Source organism: Scomber scombrus, chromosome 9 (assembly GCF_963691925.1).
Source record: "Scomber scombrus chromosome 9, fScoSco1.1, whole genome shotgun sequence".
In the NCBI taxonomy this organism is placed as follows: domain Eukaryota; kingdom Metazoa; phylum Chordata; class Actinopteri; order Scombriformes; family Scombridae; genus Scomber; species Scomber scombrus.
This window is the reverse complement of record NC_084978.1, coordinates 18,343,533-18,363,112: the sequence shown is the minus strand read 5'-3', so window position 1 is coordinate 18,363,112 and position 19,580 is coordinate 18,343,533. Positions and strand designations below refer to the sequence as shown.

At 38.3% G+C, this 19,580-nt stretch overlaps 2 protein-coding genes across 6 annotated transcripts; one reads left to right on the top strand and one right to left on the bottom strand.

Moving 5' to 3' along the window:
* Positions 1–7,316: 7,316 nt before the first annotated feature.
* Positions 7,317–11,960, bottom strand: LOC133986155 (uncharacterized). The gene is made up of 9 exons (XM_062425954.1): positions 11,776–11,960; positions 10,664–10,809; positions 10,371–10,503; positions 9,981–10,253; positions 9,585–9,896; positions 9,327–9,484; positions 9,139–9,255; positions 8,562–8,606; positions 7,317–8,379 (listed from the first exon to the last, which is right to left on the bottom strand). Exons 1-9 carry the CDS (start codon positions 11,825–11,827, stop codon positions 8,200–8,202), a joined length of 1,416 nt encoding a protein of 471 aa, XP_062281938.1. The 5' UTR covers positions 11,828–11,960; the 3' UTR covers positions 7,317–8,199.
* An 847-nt stretch (positions 11,961–12,807) lies between these two features.
* On the top strand, positions 12,808–19,098 carry LOC133986154 (uncharacterized). Of its 5 annotated transcripts, none has more exons than XR_009925494.1 (8): positions 12,808–12,887; positions 13,212–13,294; positions 14,951–14,965; positions 15,048–15,178; positions 15,267–15,402; positions 16,036–16,320; positions 16,627–16,828; positions 16,929–17,064. XR_009925494.1 is itself a non-coding variant. In XM_062425953.1 (6 exons), exons 1-6 carry the CDS (start codon positions 16,276–16,278, stop codon positions 18,379–18,381), a joined length of 882 nt encoding a protein of 293 aa, XP_062281937.1. In that variant the 5' UTR covers positions 16,151–16,275; the 3' UTR covers positions 18,382–19,098. The 5 variants fall into 5 exon arrangements, 2 of the variants coding, with proteins under 2 accessions (XP_062281937.1, XP_062281936.1); XR_009925495.1 differs by lacking the exon at positions 12,808–12,887 and adding an exon at positions 12,908–13,069; XR_009925493.1 differs by lacking the exon at positions 12,808–12,887 and having other exon boundaries at positions 12,908–13,294.
* Positions 19,099–19,580: the final 482 nt, after the last annotated feature.

Sequence of the window (19,580 nt, the reverse complement as noted above, 5' to 3'; positions counted from 1 at the left end):
TTGTGTTCTTTAAGAAAGGAGTTTAATTGCACTGAAACTATCGTTTCAAGTATCTTACTCATTAATGGAAGGTATTGGCCTAGAGTTAGTCAATGCACAACTATCTAGGCTGGGGGTTTTTTTAGCGAGGATTTAACAACAGCTGTTTTGAAGGCATTTGGGAAGATACCTGAGTGGCAGTGATGTATTTATAATCTTCAGGACATGACCTGAAACACTGTTGGACACCCATTTAAAAACTACTTTAGGTACAGGGTCAATCCATGAGGTGGAGGAGCAACATTCAGTGACAGGCTTGCAAAGCTAAGTTAATGTAATACAGGTTCATTTTCCCATAGTTACATCATTTTTTACAGGATTTGTCGAGACCATCTGTGTTTACACCAGCAGCAATACTGGCTCTAATGGAAGTTATTTGTTATTGAAGAACAATGCAAGCTCTTCACATTCTGATGCAGAGAACTGCAAGGGGGTTAATGCTGAGTAGCTGGTCAATAGCAGAGAATCATGTTCAAGAGCTTCCATTGTTCTCTGTAATCATCTTGGAGAAGTAATCTCTTTGTTAGAGACAGACAGCAGCACAGTAGCACAGTGAACACATTTCACAGTGAACTGTGAGACTACTTTTCCTCCATTTTCTATCAGCCGCCCAACAGATTCTCCGGATCTCATTAAAAATGGTATTGTTTAACCATGGGGAGGTTCGACCTCTTTTTAACCTTTAGCAGAGCAGCAGTATTTAAAGCAGATGATGCGGTATTGTTGACATTTTCAGCTGTGTCATTTAAAGAGCAGTTATCACTGTATGGCTCAAATGATCTCACTTTACTTCACCATCTAGGAATCTCATTTGAACTTTGAAATTCCCTTTTAGTCTTTGTTAAGGTGTGGTCGGTATCAAAAAACACAGTGATAGTCAGAAATAGGTAATTCAATACCTATCAATATCAGTGTTTAGCCCTGTTGTTATTACTAAGTCTAGGGTGTTGGCATGCTGATGAGTGGCTTCTTTACATGTTGGGTAAGTTCAAAACAAAATTCACAAGCTCCCCAACTTTGGAGTCATGCTTTTAATTAATATGAATGTTCAGGTCTCCATTCAGAATTGAGCTGCCATGTCTGGTGATGCCGAATGAGATAAGTGAGCAGTCCTGTAGAAATAGAATGAATATATTGGTGGCTGATGTAATGTAATGATGAGCACTGACAAGTCTGCCTTGAGCTCAAGTTTAAGTTATCCAAATTATGTAAATTCACCCACATGTTATTAGTTACAAAATGTGTAGAGAAAATGGCTGCAGTCCCTCCTCTTTTCCTGCTTTGTCTGACTGACTGATAAAAAATGTTAAAAGATTAGTTGGTGCTTCATCAGAAGACTAAACTAAACTTATTTACACTACACTCAAACTCTGATATGCATCCGAACACATTCAACACACATTTAAAATTAAAACATATACTCAATAAATAATCCCTAAAGCTCCAAAAACAGGGAAAGTGTACATGGAAGAGTGACTCATGGAGTCGTGTTCAAAAACGGCACATTTCAGCTGTAGACAGTTCATCGCTTATGTGATTATGTAAAAGTGTAAAAAAAAAAAAGAAGATGGACACAATTATGTTAATTGACTGCAGTGCAGGGGTGTAAAAGTGTTAGTACTGCCAGTGGATACATGCAGGACGAAAAGGCAACTGGTGCGTGTCTTTTTTTTCTTTCTTTTTTTGGAAGGTGTCAAACGATCACTCCCTTTGGTTGGCACCTTTGGTTATGTGTGAGACTTGCCTGAGATAATGAACAAGTTTCTGAAATAGCTACAGTATATATCAGTGCCATTAACATCTACAGCTCAGCATTCATAATTCACAGACGCATATATATCGTTATCCACCAACATACCACTCCTGATCCAGTGAAATACCAGGGATCAGCATATGCCGCTCAACAACTGGTGGCATACTGTCAGTCACTTTTCAATCTTGGCGTCAATCTTTGAACGTGTGATCCTGGGATATAAATCATCTCACCGTCTGCTCACCCCACCGGGCGACCTGCATCTGTAAAACAAAACAAAAATGGGACTATGTTATTCACTTACATAATGCAGATTTCCAATATGTTGAAACACACATTAGTCGATGAATGAGGAGTTGACATGTCTTTTTGTAGTATTATGAATTTAGAAATTACAAATTGGCATATACCCATCAAAATGAAGGCCTTCACAGGAAGTTGAGTTTGTCTGAGTTATAAACATTGTCTGTGTCTGAGGTAAAGGTCATCCCCTTGATTTCAAACTGTGGTTCAATATCAGAGTAGCTGGGTAAAGTTGGAGCGCTGGGCCCTGCTGGAGCCACAATCTGGAGAGAAAAAGACAGTCATGTCACTGCGTATCAGAAAATCATCAGCAAGCTCTAATTTTAATGTATATCCGGCTGAATCAAGTACAGATAGCGGTTGTGGTTGGTGCAACATTAGGAGTATAATATTCATTATTGTATAATAATAATATTAATAATAATATTAAATGTATTTCACAAATACTTTATCTGTATTATTTAATGTTGCAAATCTCTTGCAAAAGGAAAAAAAGATTTAATTGTAAACCAAAATTACCACTAAAAACTCAATTAAAAACACTAACCAGCACACTGGACAGCAACCGATCATCTCAACACCAAGTGCTTACAGTGCTGACACCAAGAAATGTCAATTTGGAAGAAACACTGATGTTGCAAAATACCATAAATTACACTTTTACTCATCAAGTGTGCATGTATGTGTGTGCATGCTCAGACTAACATGTACATCAGGTCATACCTCAGAATAAGGAGGTGGCACGATGTCAGTAGACTTGTGTACCTGCAGAGTGATATAACAGTTTAATGGTGGAGTGGCAAGAGAAAGGACAAACAAAAAAGCAGGAGAGGAGAATTTCTCTCCTTGCAATGCAACACACACTAACCGGCGGCCTAGTTGGAGTATAAGGAAGCTGAGCGGGGCTTTGTGTCCCAGAGCGGTGACTTGATTCATCTGACCTTGGTCTAACAGGCTGATGGTCATCCTGCAATTTCAATTAAACACATATGCGGTCAAGAGAAACAATGGGAATACATTTGTAAATATCATGTCAGTGATTTTTAACCTCACGGCATTGTAGTCTACAAACAAAAAAAATATCAATAAACTGTAAGGCATAACATGTCACCTCAGGTGGGGATTCAGCAGCATCTTCAGTCTCAGAATTGCCCTCTTTTGAGGAGGTGTCCCCACAGCAGCAGGCCTTCACGCAAGAGCAGAAAAACACGACAGAGAAAAAAATGATGGTAATACCAAGTCTAGATCCAATACGAGGTGGTAGCTCTGAAACAATGAGACGATTAAGTGATTAGTCAGTGGGGCAGAAAATGTATCACCAACAATTAATCAATATATAATCCGCAAAAAAATTCTGAAATGTTCCTTGATTTGTATGATTGTAAACTGAATATCTGGGACAAAAAAAAGAAAGATGTCATTTTAAGATTTTGGAACTTGCAGTGGTCATTTCTCATTATTTCCTAACAATTTATAGACTTACAGACCAAATGATTGAACGTTTTAACAAGTGAGGAAACTATATAAACCCTTCTGAAAACTTGAACCCATTTTTGAACCCAAGCAAAAACAAACAAAAAACGATTTTTTAAAAAAGAAGGTTTTTCTCATACCAAGATGATAATGAAAAAACACATCTGATACTGATTAGTAAGCACACTTACCCTCTATTTCCAGTGTCACCACCAAGGCCAGGTTGTCATTCTCATCTCTGACCTCATATTTTCCGCGGCATGACATTTCGAGGCTCTCAACATAAATCCCACATGGCTTTTTCAGCTGAAACCCAACACAATGAACTCCATCCTGCCGCCTGCCTTGACGAACTATCTCTGTCTGCAGTTTGAGGTCCCTTTCTGGGAGGAAGTAAATGTTGCAGGAGTCTGGTTTCAGATTAAAACCTATGTGTAGGTTGTCTCCAGGTTTGAGTTCATAGGACTCTTTATTTTCTGGAAGAGAGGGAGCACAAGACATATGATATTAAAGTCACTCTCTACCTAAAATCTGTATCAAACATGGGTCTTGACTGGGGTGCAAGTTTCTACTTTTGTTTCTCCCCTGGTATGGCAGCTTAAATAAATTGTATGACATTTTGGGTGTTTTGAGAGTACTGATACAACTCTAATATGATGATAATAAGTATGAGGCTCACACCAGCAAATGCACTTACAATGTAAGTGATGGTGGCCAAAATCCACAAGCCTCAATTCTGTCTGAAATGTATTTCAAATTTTATCTGAGGCTAACCTGACACTTCAGCTGTCTAATATAGTCAAATCAAGTAGATATCTTTCAATGTTCCAGTCTTGTTGATGCCTTTTTTCATTACTATACTTACACTGCGGCTCAACAGAGAACAACTGTCTGAGAAAACACAAAGAGGGAATTTGAGTATCCACTTGATATGCCTAACTCAGACTGCTGAAGCCTCATATAAGGTTCAAACTAACTTTTATATTCATTTTCATTCAAAACAAGGAATGTGGATATTGGCCCCTACCATTTACATTAAAAGTGCATTTGAAGACGACCTTTTAATAGCCAATATGAAAAGATAGAATGATAACAGCAAGGAAAACCTCTTTCAGTGTTCATATGGGCACCTGACTGTTGTTTTAAGATGGACTTTTAAACCAAAAAAACAAGAAAAGAGTGACAGCCACACTGTCAGCAAAGGAAATTAAATAAAATAGGCATAAGAAGAATTCTCACCTATTACCTCAAGGATTGTAGTACGCAGAACTCTCCTTTCTTTGTTTCTTACTGAGTAGCGGCCACTGTCTTTCTGGGTTAAACTAGTCAGCTGATAAAAGTATTTAAATCCATGGATAACACCGACTATCATCTCCTCATAATCTTTGGATTCCGAGACAGCATCTCCTTTTTTCCACACAACTCTCACATTTGATTTATCCTTAGGGCTGAACTCTATTGAGTGAACGTCAATGCTCAACACCCACTTGTACGTCGTCCCATAACGTCTCTTAACAACAACATCATCATATGTGAGGCCTAGAGAGGAAAAAGAAACAAACACACACTTGAGTACAAACCTGATGAATATTTGTTGAACAGGAAGGACACCTGCCAGCATTCCTAGACTTCCTTTGATACTTAAAATTTACAAGTAGAAATACTTCAGTATTTCCAATTTGTGCTACTTTATACTCCATTGTATTTCAGAGGGAAACTTTTTTACTTTTTCAATTCAATATTTTATACATAAAGTGTATAATCACTTCATAACATATGGATTGTTATACTTTACTTATATTTTTACTTGTAATTTTTATATTTTGTGGTAGGCTATTGATATTTTTAGAGAGTAAAAGATCTCAGTATTTCTTCCACTACAAATATTTTTTCCAGATCTGATCCCATATATTACGACGGAGTATTAGTATTTTTTAGCCAGTTTTTTTTTCTTGTGCCGAACTTTTTTCTTATTTTTTTGCCCTAATACTCGTACATATATCAATATATACAATCGCTATATAAAAAGTGAATACATTTAACAAACGTGTGAAGAGGAAATAAGGCTCTATAGTCTATATAGGCTAGGCCCACTGTTGTTCTGATTTGTTTTCATGGTAAAACACTTTTTTTCCCAGATACTATAAATGACTCCTGACTGGGTACCACAGACATAATGTTACTTAAAATCCCTACAATTAGTCATACACTCAGAACAAAGGGATATACAAAGTCTTGAAGGTTAATTAAAAATATCCACTCTCACCCAAACAGAGACAGGCACTAAGCAGCAGCAACACTATCATCATCTGCCGAGGTTCAAAATGCAAATCCAGAGTCCAGTATCACACTAATCTTCGACCAATTAAGCGCACGATACGATTATAATTGATCAATATTATACAGACACATCCCAGCAGGGTAAACCCTTTATTTAAGCGCTCGACACAGGTTGTATAAGGCAATCACCTGGGTCTGTTGGGAAAGGGTTTGTGTTGGCCCACCCATCAGGGCGTTTCCATTGCAGTAGCCTGCTCATGGTGCATTCAAGCACTGTGGGAAGTGACAGTGTAAGTATGCCTCTGGTCAAGGAATGACAATTAGGGTTTTTTCCCATTAGTCCGCTTTTGTGAAATATCTCATCATACGAAATGGATTGAAACATACATTTATGATACTATACTTGACTGGTATGATCCCTTGACTTTTCTTCATAACGTTATAGCCACTATGACTAGTATCACATTTTGATTGAAATGACTCACCATCATCGGATGCATTATCATGGAGACTTTCATGGCTCCCTCAAGGTGAAATGTTATTACCTCCCTTAAAGAGCCGCTACAGATGTGTGTAAGAAATATATATAGGCCTATATAAAAAATACTGTTATGTGTGCCTACGATGTTTTTTCCACGTTTAAATCATTAAAGTAACATCTAGTCTTTCTTCCTCATTGAAATGGGAGAATCTATGAATATTTAATATAACTGCTAGGTGCACGCCAGGAGCTGCATGTCACTGACAGATGTCTGTGGTTCAAATCTGACAGCAGCCGTGGTTGCATGTCACCTTATCTGTCTTGCTTCATTTCCTGTCGTACTGTCCCTATCTGATAACAATGCATAAATAAATAAATAAATATAGATATTTTAAAAGCATAAAAGAAAAAAAAGTCCTACTTCTGAATGTGCACTGGAGCTTTCAAGTTTCCACACCACATGATTGACTCACATTGTCACAAATCCACTGTCAGCAGATGGATGTGAAAAGAGGCTTCTGCTGTCAAACTCTGCATCATTCTGCACAATGATGCGAAATGGACAAAAGGGAAAAACACATTTTTGAGTGGAAGGCAACTTTAACTTTTCATATAGCATCTTTAGATGAATGAGTCTATTGTCATACCTTACAAAATGTTGTAGCTGTCACGTGGTGGACAGTGACATATGCACAGTCACATGATTCAAAGACCGTGAATTACTTTGGTGGATATTTCGGTCAAGAGGGAGCCGTTTTGTTTTTTTGGGTTTTTTTTTTACACATCCACTGGGAGCAAAGTGGGGTTCAGCATCTTGCGGGAAGTGCCAGGAATCAAACCACCAGCTGATAAGATTGATGGACAACTGTCTCTAACAAGAGCTAAAGCCACCCTTAAAACGAACCTCAATAAATGATTATTCCTGTGTTGTTTCCACTCTGCTGCAGCTTTTCTCTGGGCTTTCATACAGTCCAACAGTGCAATAGATCAATCTTTAAAAGTCAAGGAGAAAACTTCCTCACATCTTTATGCAAGCATTTCACAATTTTACATTTAGGGAGTACCTCAAAGCCACAAGAAAAACTTATGGGAAAAAAGCTCCCGCTTACACAAGATACAAATGTGTGAAAAGTTAAAACAGTTTACACTTTTACAAGCAAACAAAAAAGAACACATCATTTCTCAAAAATCCACAGACACATTATGAACCTGAAGAACCTTTGAAACAATATTAAAATATTAGATATAGATAAGTAAAATGAGCAACCATGACTTAAATTGCTGAGTGTAATGTGTGGTTCCCCATGAGTGTTGAATCAGTTTCAATCCTTACTCATAATCTCTCCTGGCTTTGATATCGTAGGCAGCAGGAAAATGCCTAAATCAAATAATATTTGTACATTATACATTCTAAATAAAAACCTATATTAATGGCACACTCATTTATATATTCTATATTATAAAAACACTGATAAAGCGGTTAATTCTTGAAACACGGCATTTGTAGGAATAGACCTAAATTGATAAATGTCTTGGTATTAAGACTGCAGCCTTACAACCAACTTAAGATAACATGAGTTCACCGATAAAACACTATGAATGATTTGTGTGTCTCTACAATGTAAGCCGCCCACTAAAGGTTTAAAATCCCCCCCCAAGAAAACCCAAAGCTAATAATAGTCTGCAGGCTACACATTTGTTAGATTACACTGCATGTGTGTATTCACATGGAAAGAAAGACAATATCCTACACCCTGAGAATATGATGACACATTTGGTCATGTGTCAAGGAATAAAATGGCTGTGTCAACTAGTCCAAAGCACTGTGCTGACTTCAACTTCCTTAACACTTGAACATTCAGCTTGCATCCTACAGGAAATTGAGTTTGTCTGAGGTGTAGACATCACAATAAGCTGAGTCTGAGCTGAGGGGAGGAGCAGAGGGAAAGGTCGTTCCTTTCAGCTCAAACGTTGGCCCAGAGTCTGAGGACAGAAAATCAGAGCCGATTGATTGAGCCGGAGCTGCTCCCTGCCCTCCTGGAACTGAGACCTGGAGAGAGCAGCAAACCAAAAACGGTGTGTGTTAATGAAACAGCTTTATGTAAGTTTAATGAGTTAAATGAGTCATAATAAGGACTTTCTTTTGCTTTTAAGATCATTTCATTTTTGTCCGAAGACTTCTGATGCTCCTTGATTTCATGTATTTTTGGGGAATTTTGTGTGTGTTTGTACCTCAGGCTGAGTCGGGCTCACATGGATATCCACTGGGTTGTACACCTGTATTGTAAAATAATGAATGAATGTCATACAATACTGGAAAAATGAACTTTAAAATAATAATAATAATAACAGTAACATCAGGGGTTTATGTTGTGTAGGTCTACAAAACTGCTGGTAGACACTTCTCAAACTGGATGAGGCTCCACCAGTGAGCCTTACTGACAATTTCTCCAAGTGGCCACTCAGTTTTGCAGCAAAAAAAACCTCTGTGGCCCAAAAAGCATTCCCCCCCACAGTTCACCATCATAAAATAGACACATATAAAACAGTTGAGAGCACACCTCCAACTGCAAAAAAGGTCAATTATAACCCTTGGTATAATTAACTTCTAATCAATAAACAGGACTGAAATATGATGATATACATTGTGTGATGATAGAAAAACGTCTTTCGTTTCATGCTCTATTGCAATTAATTATTTTGTCACAGAACACACACATGACAAGTGATTTACAGAGCAGGTATGAATGCTGCAGTAGACAATAAAAAGGCCCTTTAAAAGAGTTCTACACAAACAGATCACACGTACCGGCGGCCCAGGGGAGGCAGTTGGTTCTTGGTTTCCCAGAGTATTAAAAGGCTGGTAAGAGTAAGCTGGTGCAAGTGGTGCAGCAGAGTAACTTGGGCCTGCTGGTTGATTTGTACCCTGCAATTGGAACAAGGACATTTAAGTAGAAATAGCAACAAATATTGTACACAGTTTGAATGGGTACTTACATGATAATGCACAGCAGGTGCTGCTGCAGTTTGAGGAGTGGACCCCCTTTTAGCAGAGCTCTTTTTACAACAGCACTTCTTACAGCAGCAGCAGCAGCAGACAATCACAAGGACAATGCCAGCGATTATAGCAACATAAACGTACACAGGAGCATATTCTGTGAGAGAGAGATTAGAGATGTTGAAGGTGTTAATGATCAGTAACAGTTTGTTCATACAGTTTTCCCCCTGTAAGAAAAATAAAATGCTGTTACTCACCATCCTCTATATCCAAATGCACAACAAGGGCCAGGTTGCCCTCCTGGTCTCTGAACTCAAAGACGCCAGAGTCTGTGCTTTCCACAAGATTAATCTCTAGGCCATTATGCACCTTCTCAATTCTCCCATCAAAATTCACAGTTTCTGAAAACAAGTCTTCATACAGATAGCCAGCTTCCATCAAAGTTACCCTTGTTTTGGTCCCTTTAGGACTGAAGGTTATGTCCCATGGGGTAAAACCATCAGGATATAAGATGCGGAGTAATTGCCCGTTCTCCTTCATATCATAACCATCATAGTATCTGTTGTACTCTGTGTGTGATAAAGAATATATTGTTTTAGAATATTTAATCAGATACATAGTAGTCTTAAAGGCTCACATGTTTCTATCATTACCTGTTACTGTAAGCTTTATTCTAGATATTAAAGTGTTGTCTTTTTTCCTAACATTGTAGAAGCCGTTGTCTGCCTGAGTGAGTTTAGTAATCTCCCAGCCACGATGCTGCACAAGTACCCTGCCTCCTTTATGGGTCTGAGGGTCCGTGCGATTCCACAGGACCATTGGCTGGTCCTTTCTGAGGATGGGAATGAACTCCAGTAATTCAGCCTCTCTAGGAATATGACCAGAATACATAGACTTGTAAGACCTTTCCACTTCTTCAGCACAATCTAAAAAACAAATGGGGGGGGGGGGGGGGGGGGGGGGGGGTTGGTTGGATTATTCTCTTAAAGACTACTAAAGGTTTTTTTCTGATGTAAAAATGTAGGATTGTGTAATGTTCTCACCTAGAATGTTCACACTGAGGATATTATACAGTCTGTCGTTATCATATGAGACTGAATAAGTCCCTTCATCTCTTTCTGTCACATCTCTCAGAGTAAGTGAGAAGACAGAATCCTTCAGGCGTGGGTCCTTCACCTGAATCAGCACACCACACAAGCATACTCAGGACATACAGATATACGTTTAAGACTGTCCGGATTTCAACAGGAGTCACATATTTGACATGTTTTAGATCCTGCCTGGCTTCGATACCACAGAAATGTTGCTTGAAGTTATTGCACCACAATCCGCTCACCTGCCCATTTTCCATCAGTAGCCTCCGGGGTCCCCCTGTACTCGGAGTGAAATACATCTGTCCTTTGAATAAACGTGGTGTATAATCAGACGGTAAGCGTAAATTGCTCCCATAGCACGTGGCTTCATGTTCAACATCAGAGTAACCTTCAATCAGAAAAAAGTGAAGAAGGGATACTGTTGATGGGGTGAATATTAAGGTAAGACAATAAACATCAGATACAATTTTTAAAACAAATATATATAATGTACTTAGCTGTCCCAAAGCAACATCATAGTTATAACTATGATGTTGCTTTGGGTTAAACTAATGTAGAAGATCAGTTAAGGCCATACAGATGACAAAATGCAGCAATAAGTGATCTGATTCAAAGCAGATGTGGTGCAAATCTACTTTGTTGTCACATGATCAGAAAAAAAACACAGCAGCAACATAAACAGGAACTTAAAGTATTGTTACAAACAATACAAAGCTACACACTATAGCACAGCAAAGTCAGTGGTTACAGAGCTAAGAAGCTTTTTAGTAGACTTTTTAATGTGGTTTTAAATGTGCTGAAGGAACGACAGCTTTCCACTGAGTTGTGGCTCTCTATTACTCTGTTTAGCATCTTCAGGTTAGGCTAACCCATTGTTACTAACGTCCCCTTTTTCCAGCTGCAGTATATATTTACTGACACACTGCACTGTATAGGTTGACAACTTACTGCTACATTTTTCCTCTGCTAGAACCTTTTATATTTATATTTTTATTCTCTAAAGAAACACGTTATGGTCAAAAGCACTAAAGTAAGTCTACAAAGTGCGGAGAATGTTGACCTCCTGTTTTCTGTTGGATTTGATTTGATTTAAGATGTTAATCACAACTATTCATAGTTAACTCAGCAGAAAGCAAACACGCACTGCAGCTGCTGTATAACAGTTCATACATGTGATACATGCATGCAAGCTTGAGCCACTGAATGTCAACATGATCCACAGCATGTTTGGACACACACCAAATAAAAACATAGAAATACTTAAAAACAACAACAAGAACAACAACAAACCTATTTGATGCTAAATATCGTTAAATCCACATATTTTAGTATTCTGTGTAAACGATCTACTCACCAAAGCCGAAACAGTGTAGTAGTATAGATAGTGCAAAGATTGTCAGTAACATGATCTGCAGATAGCCCAACAATAGTAAACTGTTTTACTGGGTCTCAGTGGACATAAGTGAACATCGAGCTCAAGATCTGAAAAACACTAAGAAACAAATCTCACTGTGAAAGAACAAAGTTCTCTTCCTCTAAATCGCGGACACAGATGAATGGGCGGAGCTTTACGCCCTCTTTATGTCATAACTGCACCAAATGTGCGCGACCCACCAAAGTATTTCTGAAATACACAAAATGATATTTAGTCATCCGATTTTTAACTATATTATTAGCCTATACATTTTTAAACATCTTAATAAAGCAGTTACAGTATATGCATAGCACCGGTTTTATTTATGTAGCAGGGGCAGTTTAATGTAATATCTGCAGTACATATACAATATAAGTTAAAAGATTCATTTAAATAAAATTGGGACGCACGCATGGAACAAGCAACGTACAAAGATAAGTCCTTATCTTTTGTTTCCCACATCAGCCATGTTGGTGAGTGTTGTGTGTGCAGTTCACAGATATTGAATTTTAAAATAATCAACCTTTTACTTGCTTGTGAGGCTGACTGATGGCTCTTTTTTTTTGCTACGTTTCAGTGAACTTACTAATATTTTGGAAACATTCATTCAGTGTCAGCACAGCAGTGTTTGAAGTGTACACTGCTGCTCTTATTTAGTCTGATGGTTTAAAGGTCAGTTTGCTCACTCTCTGCAGGAAACAAAAAAACATTTTCTTCTATAATCGATCATATAATCTATCTTTTTTTTTCGTAAATCCCTGAGTACATTTTAAGTTTAATCTTGGCGCACACAAAGAGTGGCCCACTTTGCAATTGTACACTCTTTTGCGCTAATTGCGTATTTTTGACGAGGGCATTGGGGAAAACAACGTGACGTTGTGACGCAGTAGGCGCAGGAGCTGCTGAGAATAGAGCCTACCATCGCCATAAATAAAAGACGAGGCCAAATGCCCATGCGCACTCCGCAAAGGACGCTGTTATCCTCTTATCCTCATTCACAGAAACATTTACAGATATCTAGCTGTGGATTTATTTCCCCGCACATCCCGCAGGTGAGTTCAGACTATAGACTGTGGTACATTTGCACATTATCATTATCAGATGGGCGTTAATTTCGCGTTGTCCATGCTGTCCAGCGGATGGGAAACATGCTGGACACCTGAGTGGACATGACTTTAAACAGCAGACAGGCAGGGCATCTTGGATCAGACTGTCGGGGTATTGATGCCTACATGTACGCATCTGCAGAAACAACGTTGTCTTTGAACTCCAGCTTGAGTAGCTGTTGATTGATGATCGCATGACTTGCTGGCTTGTTTTCAGAGGAGCATGGGCATGAATGACAATCATGTTTGCATCTCTGCTGTCCACTACAGGAAACAATCCGGTCTGTCTCAATAGGAGAAGATGTCCTCCTGTACTCTACTCGTAGCCCTTTTCAGCCTCCCTCTTGCTGTCGGTAAGTGCTTGATTAAAAATTTGGCACCCTTTTCTTCTCAGACACCAGTGGTAGAACTCCTTTAAGTACAAGCCAGGCATACATACATACTCCCTTACAAGTAAAAGATTGTGGCACAAACCTTTAGGAGTCACAGATTGATCCCTGTTTCTATAATATTTCTGCAATAAACAGAAGTAAACGACATTAAACAGATATATACTTAAGTCCTTCAGTAAATGTAGATAGTATTCCACCTCTGTTCATAAAAGGGTTATAAGTTGTAACTAATGGCTTGATTGTTGTTTATATATGGGTCAAAGACGTTTGAGGTTTTCAAAGTAGCAAAAAAATAAAACAGCAAACAGTTCCCTAAAAGGCTTTTCTTATACTCTATTAGTTATACTCAAAAAATAAAGCCATTAATTCATTTTTATTGTGTTTGATAAGAATATACATTAGAAAAGAAAAATAAATCTTATTCAGTGTAATAGTACGTTTTGTTTAAAAAAACAAACTTTTATAACTATTTTTCATAATCATATGGTTCAGATTAGTTTTTGTCTCCATGAGTAAAAAATATAAAATATTGGTTATACTGTATGATGATATTTCATTACACTGAATGACACTTATCAAGATGGCCCAAAAATATTGATCAAATGTGATTCCTTTAGCAACAACAATAATGATCCTATGAACAATTATTGGCAGCAGCACCAGTATTTCTTTTTTTTAAGTTAAAAACTGTATAGAAAAACAGGATAGAATGTTTAAAATGTCTACAGTGTACAGATAATGTGTCTTGAAATACATTAAAATGCCATAAAATAGTTTAAAATGATAATATCCACTATTAATACAACAAATATATATGAATTACATGATTAAATGTTATAAACTAGTGAACACATGGGATAGAAATGCTTCTGTCAGTCAGCATAACGAATTACATTATTTTTATATCCAACTGCTGAGTTATTGAGTGTTTTAATATTATATTTATCCATATTTATTTTTTTAATTTTACATTAATGGTCTTCGGACACTACATTTACACATCTCGTATTTGACCCATATGTATTCTTTATAAGCCATTACCCAGCTTGTGAAACTCCCTTGGGGTGGTTTATCCTTTCTATATGGTATGGTATATGGTTATAAATGTTAATAAAGTCATTAATAAAGAGTCACAGGTTTCCACAGCCAAAGTTAGTCAATCAATCATGTGCAATTATGCATTTTTAACAGTCAGTAATGAATGGGTCTTAACATTATACATTAACTCTGCAGTTTTAAATTAGTTGGTCATCTTTTTTTTCTCTTTTGGTTCAGATACTTAATAACTCTCTTCAGAGGTCAAAGGTCAAACAGTCAATTGTTGGGGTCTGGGGTCTAAATATGTTCAATTAAAGAGCTAAAAAGAAAAATCATGTTGTATACTGGAGGAGGATAAACACCATCTGGAAAAAACAAAACCTCTCTTATTTATAGCTAATCAATAAAACATCATTTAGCATTAAAAAAAACAAAGCATTAATAAAACTCAACTTTTAAATCATTACATATATATGATATCAATGTTGCTCTAATAAATGGTTATTAGACTGATATTCCACTGCATGGGAGATCTACGCATAAATAAATCATAATATTTCTTTTTCTCTCTCTTCATAGGTTGGGTCGTTCTGGGTAAGTCAGCAGCAATATTTCATCACGTTAAAAAAAAACGTTACGATGAAGACGTTGCTGACTCTCTTCTCCACTTCGACAGGTGAAAGAGAAGAAGCTCTGGTGGTGTGTGCTGGGAAGAAATTTCGTCTGCCGGTGTACTCGATATCAAGAACTGTCACTTTTACACCAGACCCTCCGGGAATGAGGCGTGTCCTGCTGGAAAAAACCATTGTGGGTGGAAGTGTGTCTATGTCTTCATGTTTGTGCTTGTCTGTTGTGCCTACATATCGCCAACACCTTACTTACTGTCCTGCTGCAGGTAAAGGACCCACGGTTCGAATGGACCAGAGATAAGATGCTAGTCCTGAATGAAGTGACCCATGAAGATCAGGGACTTTACGCCATCAAACTGTCCTCTGGCTTCACCTATGAGACCGTACGTTTGACTGTGTCAGGTGGGATAGTTTCCTTTTTATTTGTCCCTGTTTTTTTTACCAAACATCACCTGCCACTTTAATTAAGTAATACTCCATAACAAGTAAAAGTAAATCCTTCTTCAGTAAAAGTACAGTAAAATGTGCTTAAAGTATCAAAAATAAAACTGCTCTTGTAGTATTTAATTTGTTATTATATTTTGCGTTATTAAACTGTTATTATTGTATAGTTGGTTGTTTTAACTTCTTTATATACAGTTGTATATAACGTATAATCTGCTGAGTTGTCAGATATTTAATGGGGCACCAAAGATGAAGAAAAATCTGCTACATAAATTTGTATCAATTCTTTAGACTTTTCTCTCACCTTACCTTGTCATGAAATAATGGATAATTTTATTTCTTTGGGCCTTGAACAGTTATTTACATCTGAGGAGTGTCACATAGCCCCACATACATTACCTTTTTGTAAGGTCTTTAGCCAAAAAGATGGAGGACCACTGTTATAATTTTTAACAATACCTTGTATATTTTCAGATACATATTATACATTTTTAACGTTTTTCAAAACAGCACTGAAGTACTTGAGTAAATGTACTGCTGATCATCCACTCTTTCTTTCTCTCGCCCCTCATTCCTTTCAACTTTCTTTAGAATGCATTAAGTACTACCAGAGAAACTACGGGGATAACTTTGAGCACAACATCCCTGAAAATGCCTCCCTGCTCGAGTTTTCTCCCCGGGGTTCTCCATCTGAGGCCATGCCAGTTGTCCTGTGGAATTGGACAGACCCTGAGACCAGTAACATGGGTCGGGGGAGGCTGCTGCGGGGTGGGAAGTTGTGGGTGGCTGAGAGAGTGACGCAAGCAGACCAAGGCAACTACACCGTGAGAGATGGCAGAGGGAAGGTCTTGTCCCGTAGCACCCTCACTGTCCATGGTAAGCAGAGACACCAGAGGATTATAGTTGAAGACGTTTTTTAAACTTGGGGATCCTGTCAACAATAATGATTATATTTTTATCTTTCACTCTCCATTCGATGCACTCTCATACCATCACCTTCATCCTCCCATTGTCTTTCTGTTCACAATCCTGCATGTGAATGCAGGACATGCTTTCAATTTCACCCGCTACACTAAGGAATCCCTTAACCTGCCCCTCTTTCTTCCTGTCCCTCACGCCCATCTCATTTTTACCCCCGCCCAACACCCTGATGAATCCTCTCTGGGCCCTTTCGACCCTAAGCCCCCCCGTGGTCCTGTGCAGCTGATTCGCGAGGGCCAGATAACAGACCACGACATGCGGTACAGGGGCCTGATCTCTCTGGGCAGAAATGGCTCCATCAATGAAGTCGTCATAGCGAGACTGACTTCAAGGCACGATGGGGTTTATGAAATCAGAGATGGGGATGGTAACCTGGTGTCCTCCACCAGGTTGCATGTGATTGGTGAGTGACAGGTTTTTTTTGTACCTGGGTTGTTTGTTTCACCTCAGTCACCATTTCTCCCTGGATGTCTCTCTCATCTCTGTGTCTCTAATCTCTGTAGAAAAGGGGGGTAGATGGCGAGCGCTTCTCAAGTCCATCACTGTCCCTTCTGGCATGTTTGTGTCGCTGGCTGGTTTCATCCTGTTCATGAAGCGCTACCCTACCTGCACCCTGTCGCAGATCACTGCTGGTTTTAGATCAAACCACACTCCACCAGCCAATCCTCCGAGGGTCAACATCCAGGTGAGGAAATGAGGAGAACCAGATTAGTGGCCCTGCTGGCCGAGATAGCTGTGGAGGTAGGAGATGATATATGTCATGTTGTAAAAATAAATCTGTTCTTTCTTTAGTTTAGAGGCTAATCAATACCTGTCAAAGTACTTTCCAAGAAATAGAAAAAGTAATGAATAAAAGCAAATCATTCTTATGAGAACACAATATCAACATATAACTCACAAATGGCAGACCACTGAAAATATTTCATAAATGTTGACCAAGGCTTTTATGGCTTTGTTTTCATAAAGTTGAGACATACTGCAGACAAACAACTAAAACATAAAGGCAGGAGGCAATTAAAAAAACAAAAAAACTGTATAAATGAGTGGAGAAACAGAACAAATGCAGTCACCTCCATTCATGATGTCAAAGGGTCACTGAATAGTTGATTATGATTTGATAGTTATAATGATTTGAGTCATATTTTATGGCCTCTGCAGTCGACAGATCTCAACCCAGTTAAAAACCTATGGGGGATTTTGGACTTGGATCTTTTGCAATATTGGTGTTTATCCCTCCAGACTGCCCCATGAAACCCAGAGGCTGCACTTTTAAGTGTCTGCATGTCTTTATGCTTCATGTAGGATTACAGTCAGGCCCACCCTCATCCCTCAGGCTTCAGTTACCCTCAGCAGCCTGGAACACCAAGGAAATGGATCCCGAGAGTCCGTCCAACCCATATTGTAAGGCTGATTTTGCTTTCCATTTATCTTTAGTGTAAACTATTAAATTGATCTGTACCTGTGTACATGTTATATTATGTACATGCATATGTGCTGGTGTCTGTATTTTCAGGGTTACACTCCTGTTATGGAAGGAACTCCATCTCAACTAACTCCTCAAGTAACTCCTGCTCATGTGAGAGCTGAGAACCAGGAAGCACACAGACTGGCAGCTGGGACCTCCCCTAGTCATAATTCAACTACTGAGGTAATGCTACACTCTACCTGTGAGTATGTATTGTGTCATGGACTAAAACACTTTTTTTTCTGACATATGGCTTCATTTCTTCTTAGCAGGAAACATCTAATGAGGGAGAGAGGAACATTTCCTTTTCAGTGCCCGGGGCTTCAGACTGCCTCCACTCGTCAGAAGACTGTGTTCAATTCCAAATCAAGAAAGACGGAGACAAGGAAAGGTGGAGCAAATCACAAGAGTATTTTTCCGCACTGCCACTAGACACGGACACATCTGAATCCTACAGCGTTTACACTTCGGAGAAACTGGACAGCTTGTAGAGCACGACATGTGGAGCTGGAGTAAAGGAAAGAGAAACGTAATATGTGGACAAAGTTATGGAAAAGATGTACCTCGTCTGTGCCTTTTGCATCTTGTTTAAATGATCTGACAACAATATTGCATGCCATTTGTTAATGTAATGGTAATTTTTCTGCAGCATGGGTTGAACATTAGACTTCTTGTTGTCATATTTCCCATGTCTTGAGACTGACCAAATGGTTCTCCTCTACCCTCTGCAGTTACCTACCTCCAGACCCTCAGGACCAACATGATATGCACTGAAAGTGTGTGTATGTGTGTGTAATGTGATATCTAGGGCAATATAGAAAATAGAGTCGCAATATGAAAGTGTGAAAAAGGGAACTTTGAATACTGTACAGTAATATAGAGATAGCTGAAGTGTTTTACTCCACTCATCATGTTAACCACTCCTAACTGCAACAACAATGAATTATCATGTTAAATGTATGTTCTGCAGTTTAATAATTTTTGCACTAATATACTGTATTTACCCTTGAGGTAACTAGTCATAGTGATGTGAAATGTAACAGGTTCCAACAAATATTGCAAAAGCATATTAATCCATATTTGTTTTGTTCAGAACAATGTCTGTCACCAAATCTTTTAAGTGACAAATATGATTGGACATGTAATATTTTTGCGATATCAAAATGTTTAAGAGCATGTCATCTCTCAAACAATAAAATGTACTTCTAACTTTATTTTCTCCAATATACTGTATGTTTGGTTTGTTTGGCTGCAACCAAGGATTATCTTCATCACCAGTTAATCTGTTTAATCTTTTTGTGATTCACTGTTTAATGTAGAAATTGTCAGATAATGCTGGCAAATGTCCATCACAAGCTCTCAGAGCTCATGGTGATGCCTTCAAATAGCTTGTTATGACTGAGTGGAAGTTCATTTCACTGGATATTAAATTTAACCCTTGGGTTTGGTTGAGATTGACTTTACTCCTTCATTGTTTGGGGTCCCACAGACCCCACTGCTAAATGTGAAAAAACAAATCATATTAATAGCAATTGCAAAATTAATCAATTAAGCTATTTCTATTAGACAAAATAAAGGAATGTTTCATGTTATATTATGTCATGTGGGCTACACATGAGCAAATATCCCTTTTATTTGCCAAAAAGTAATAATACAAGAAGTAATGCTTACTTTCTGTAGCAGACCTCTG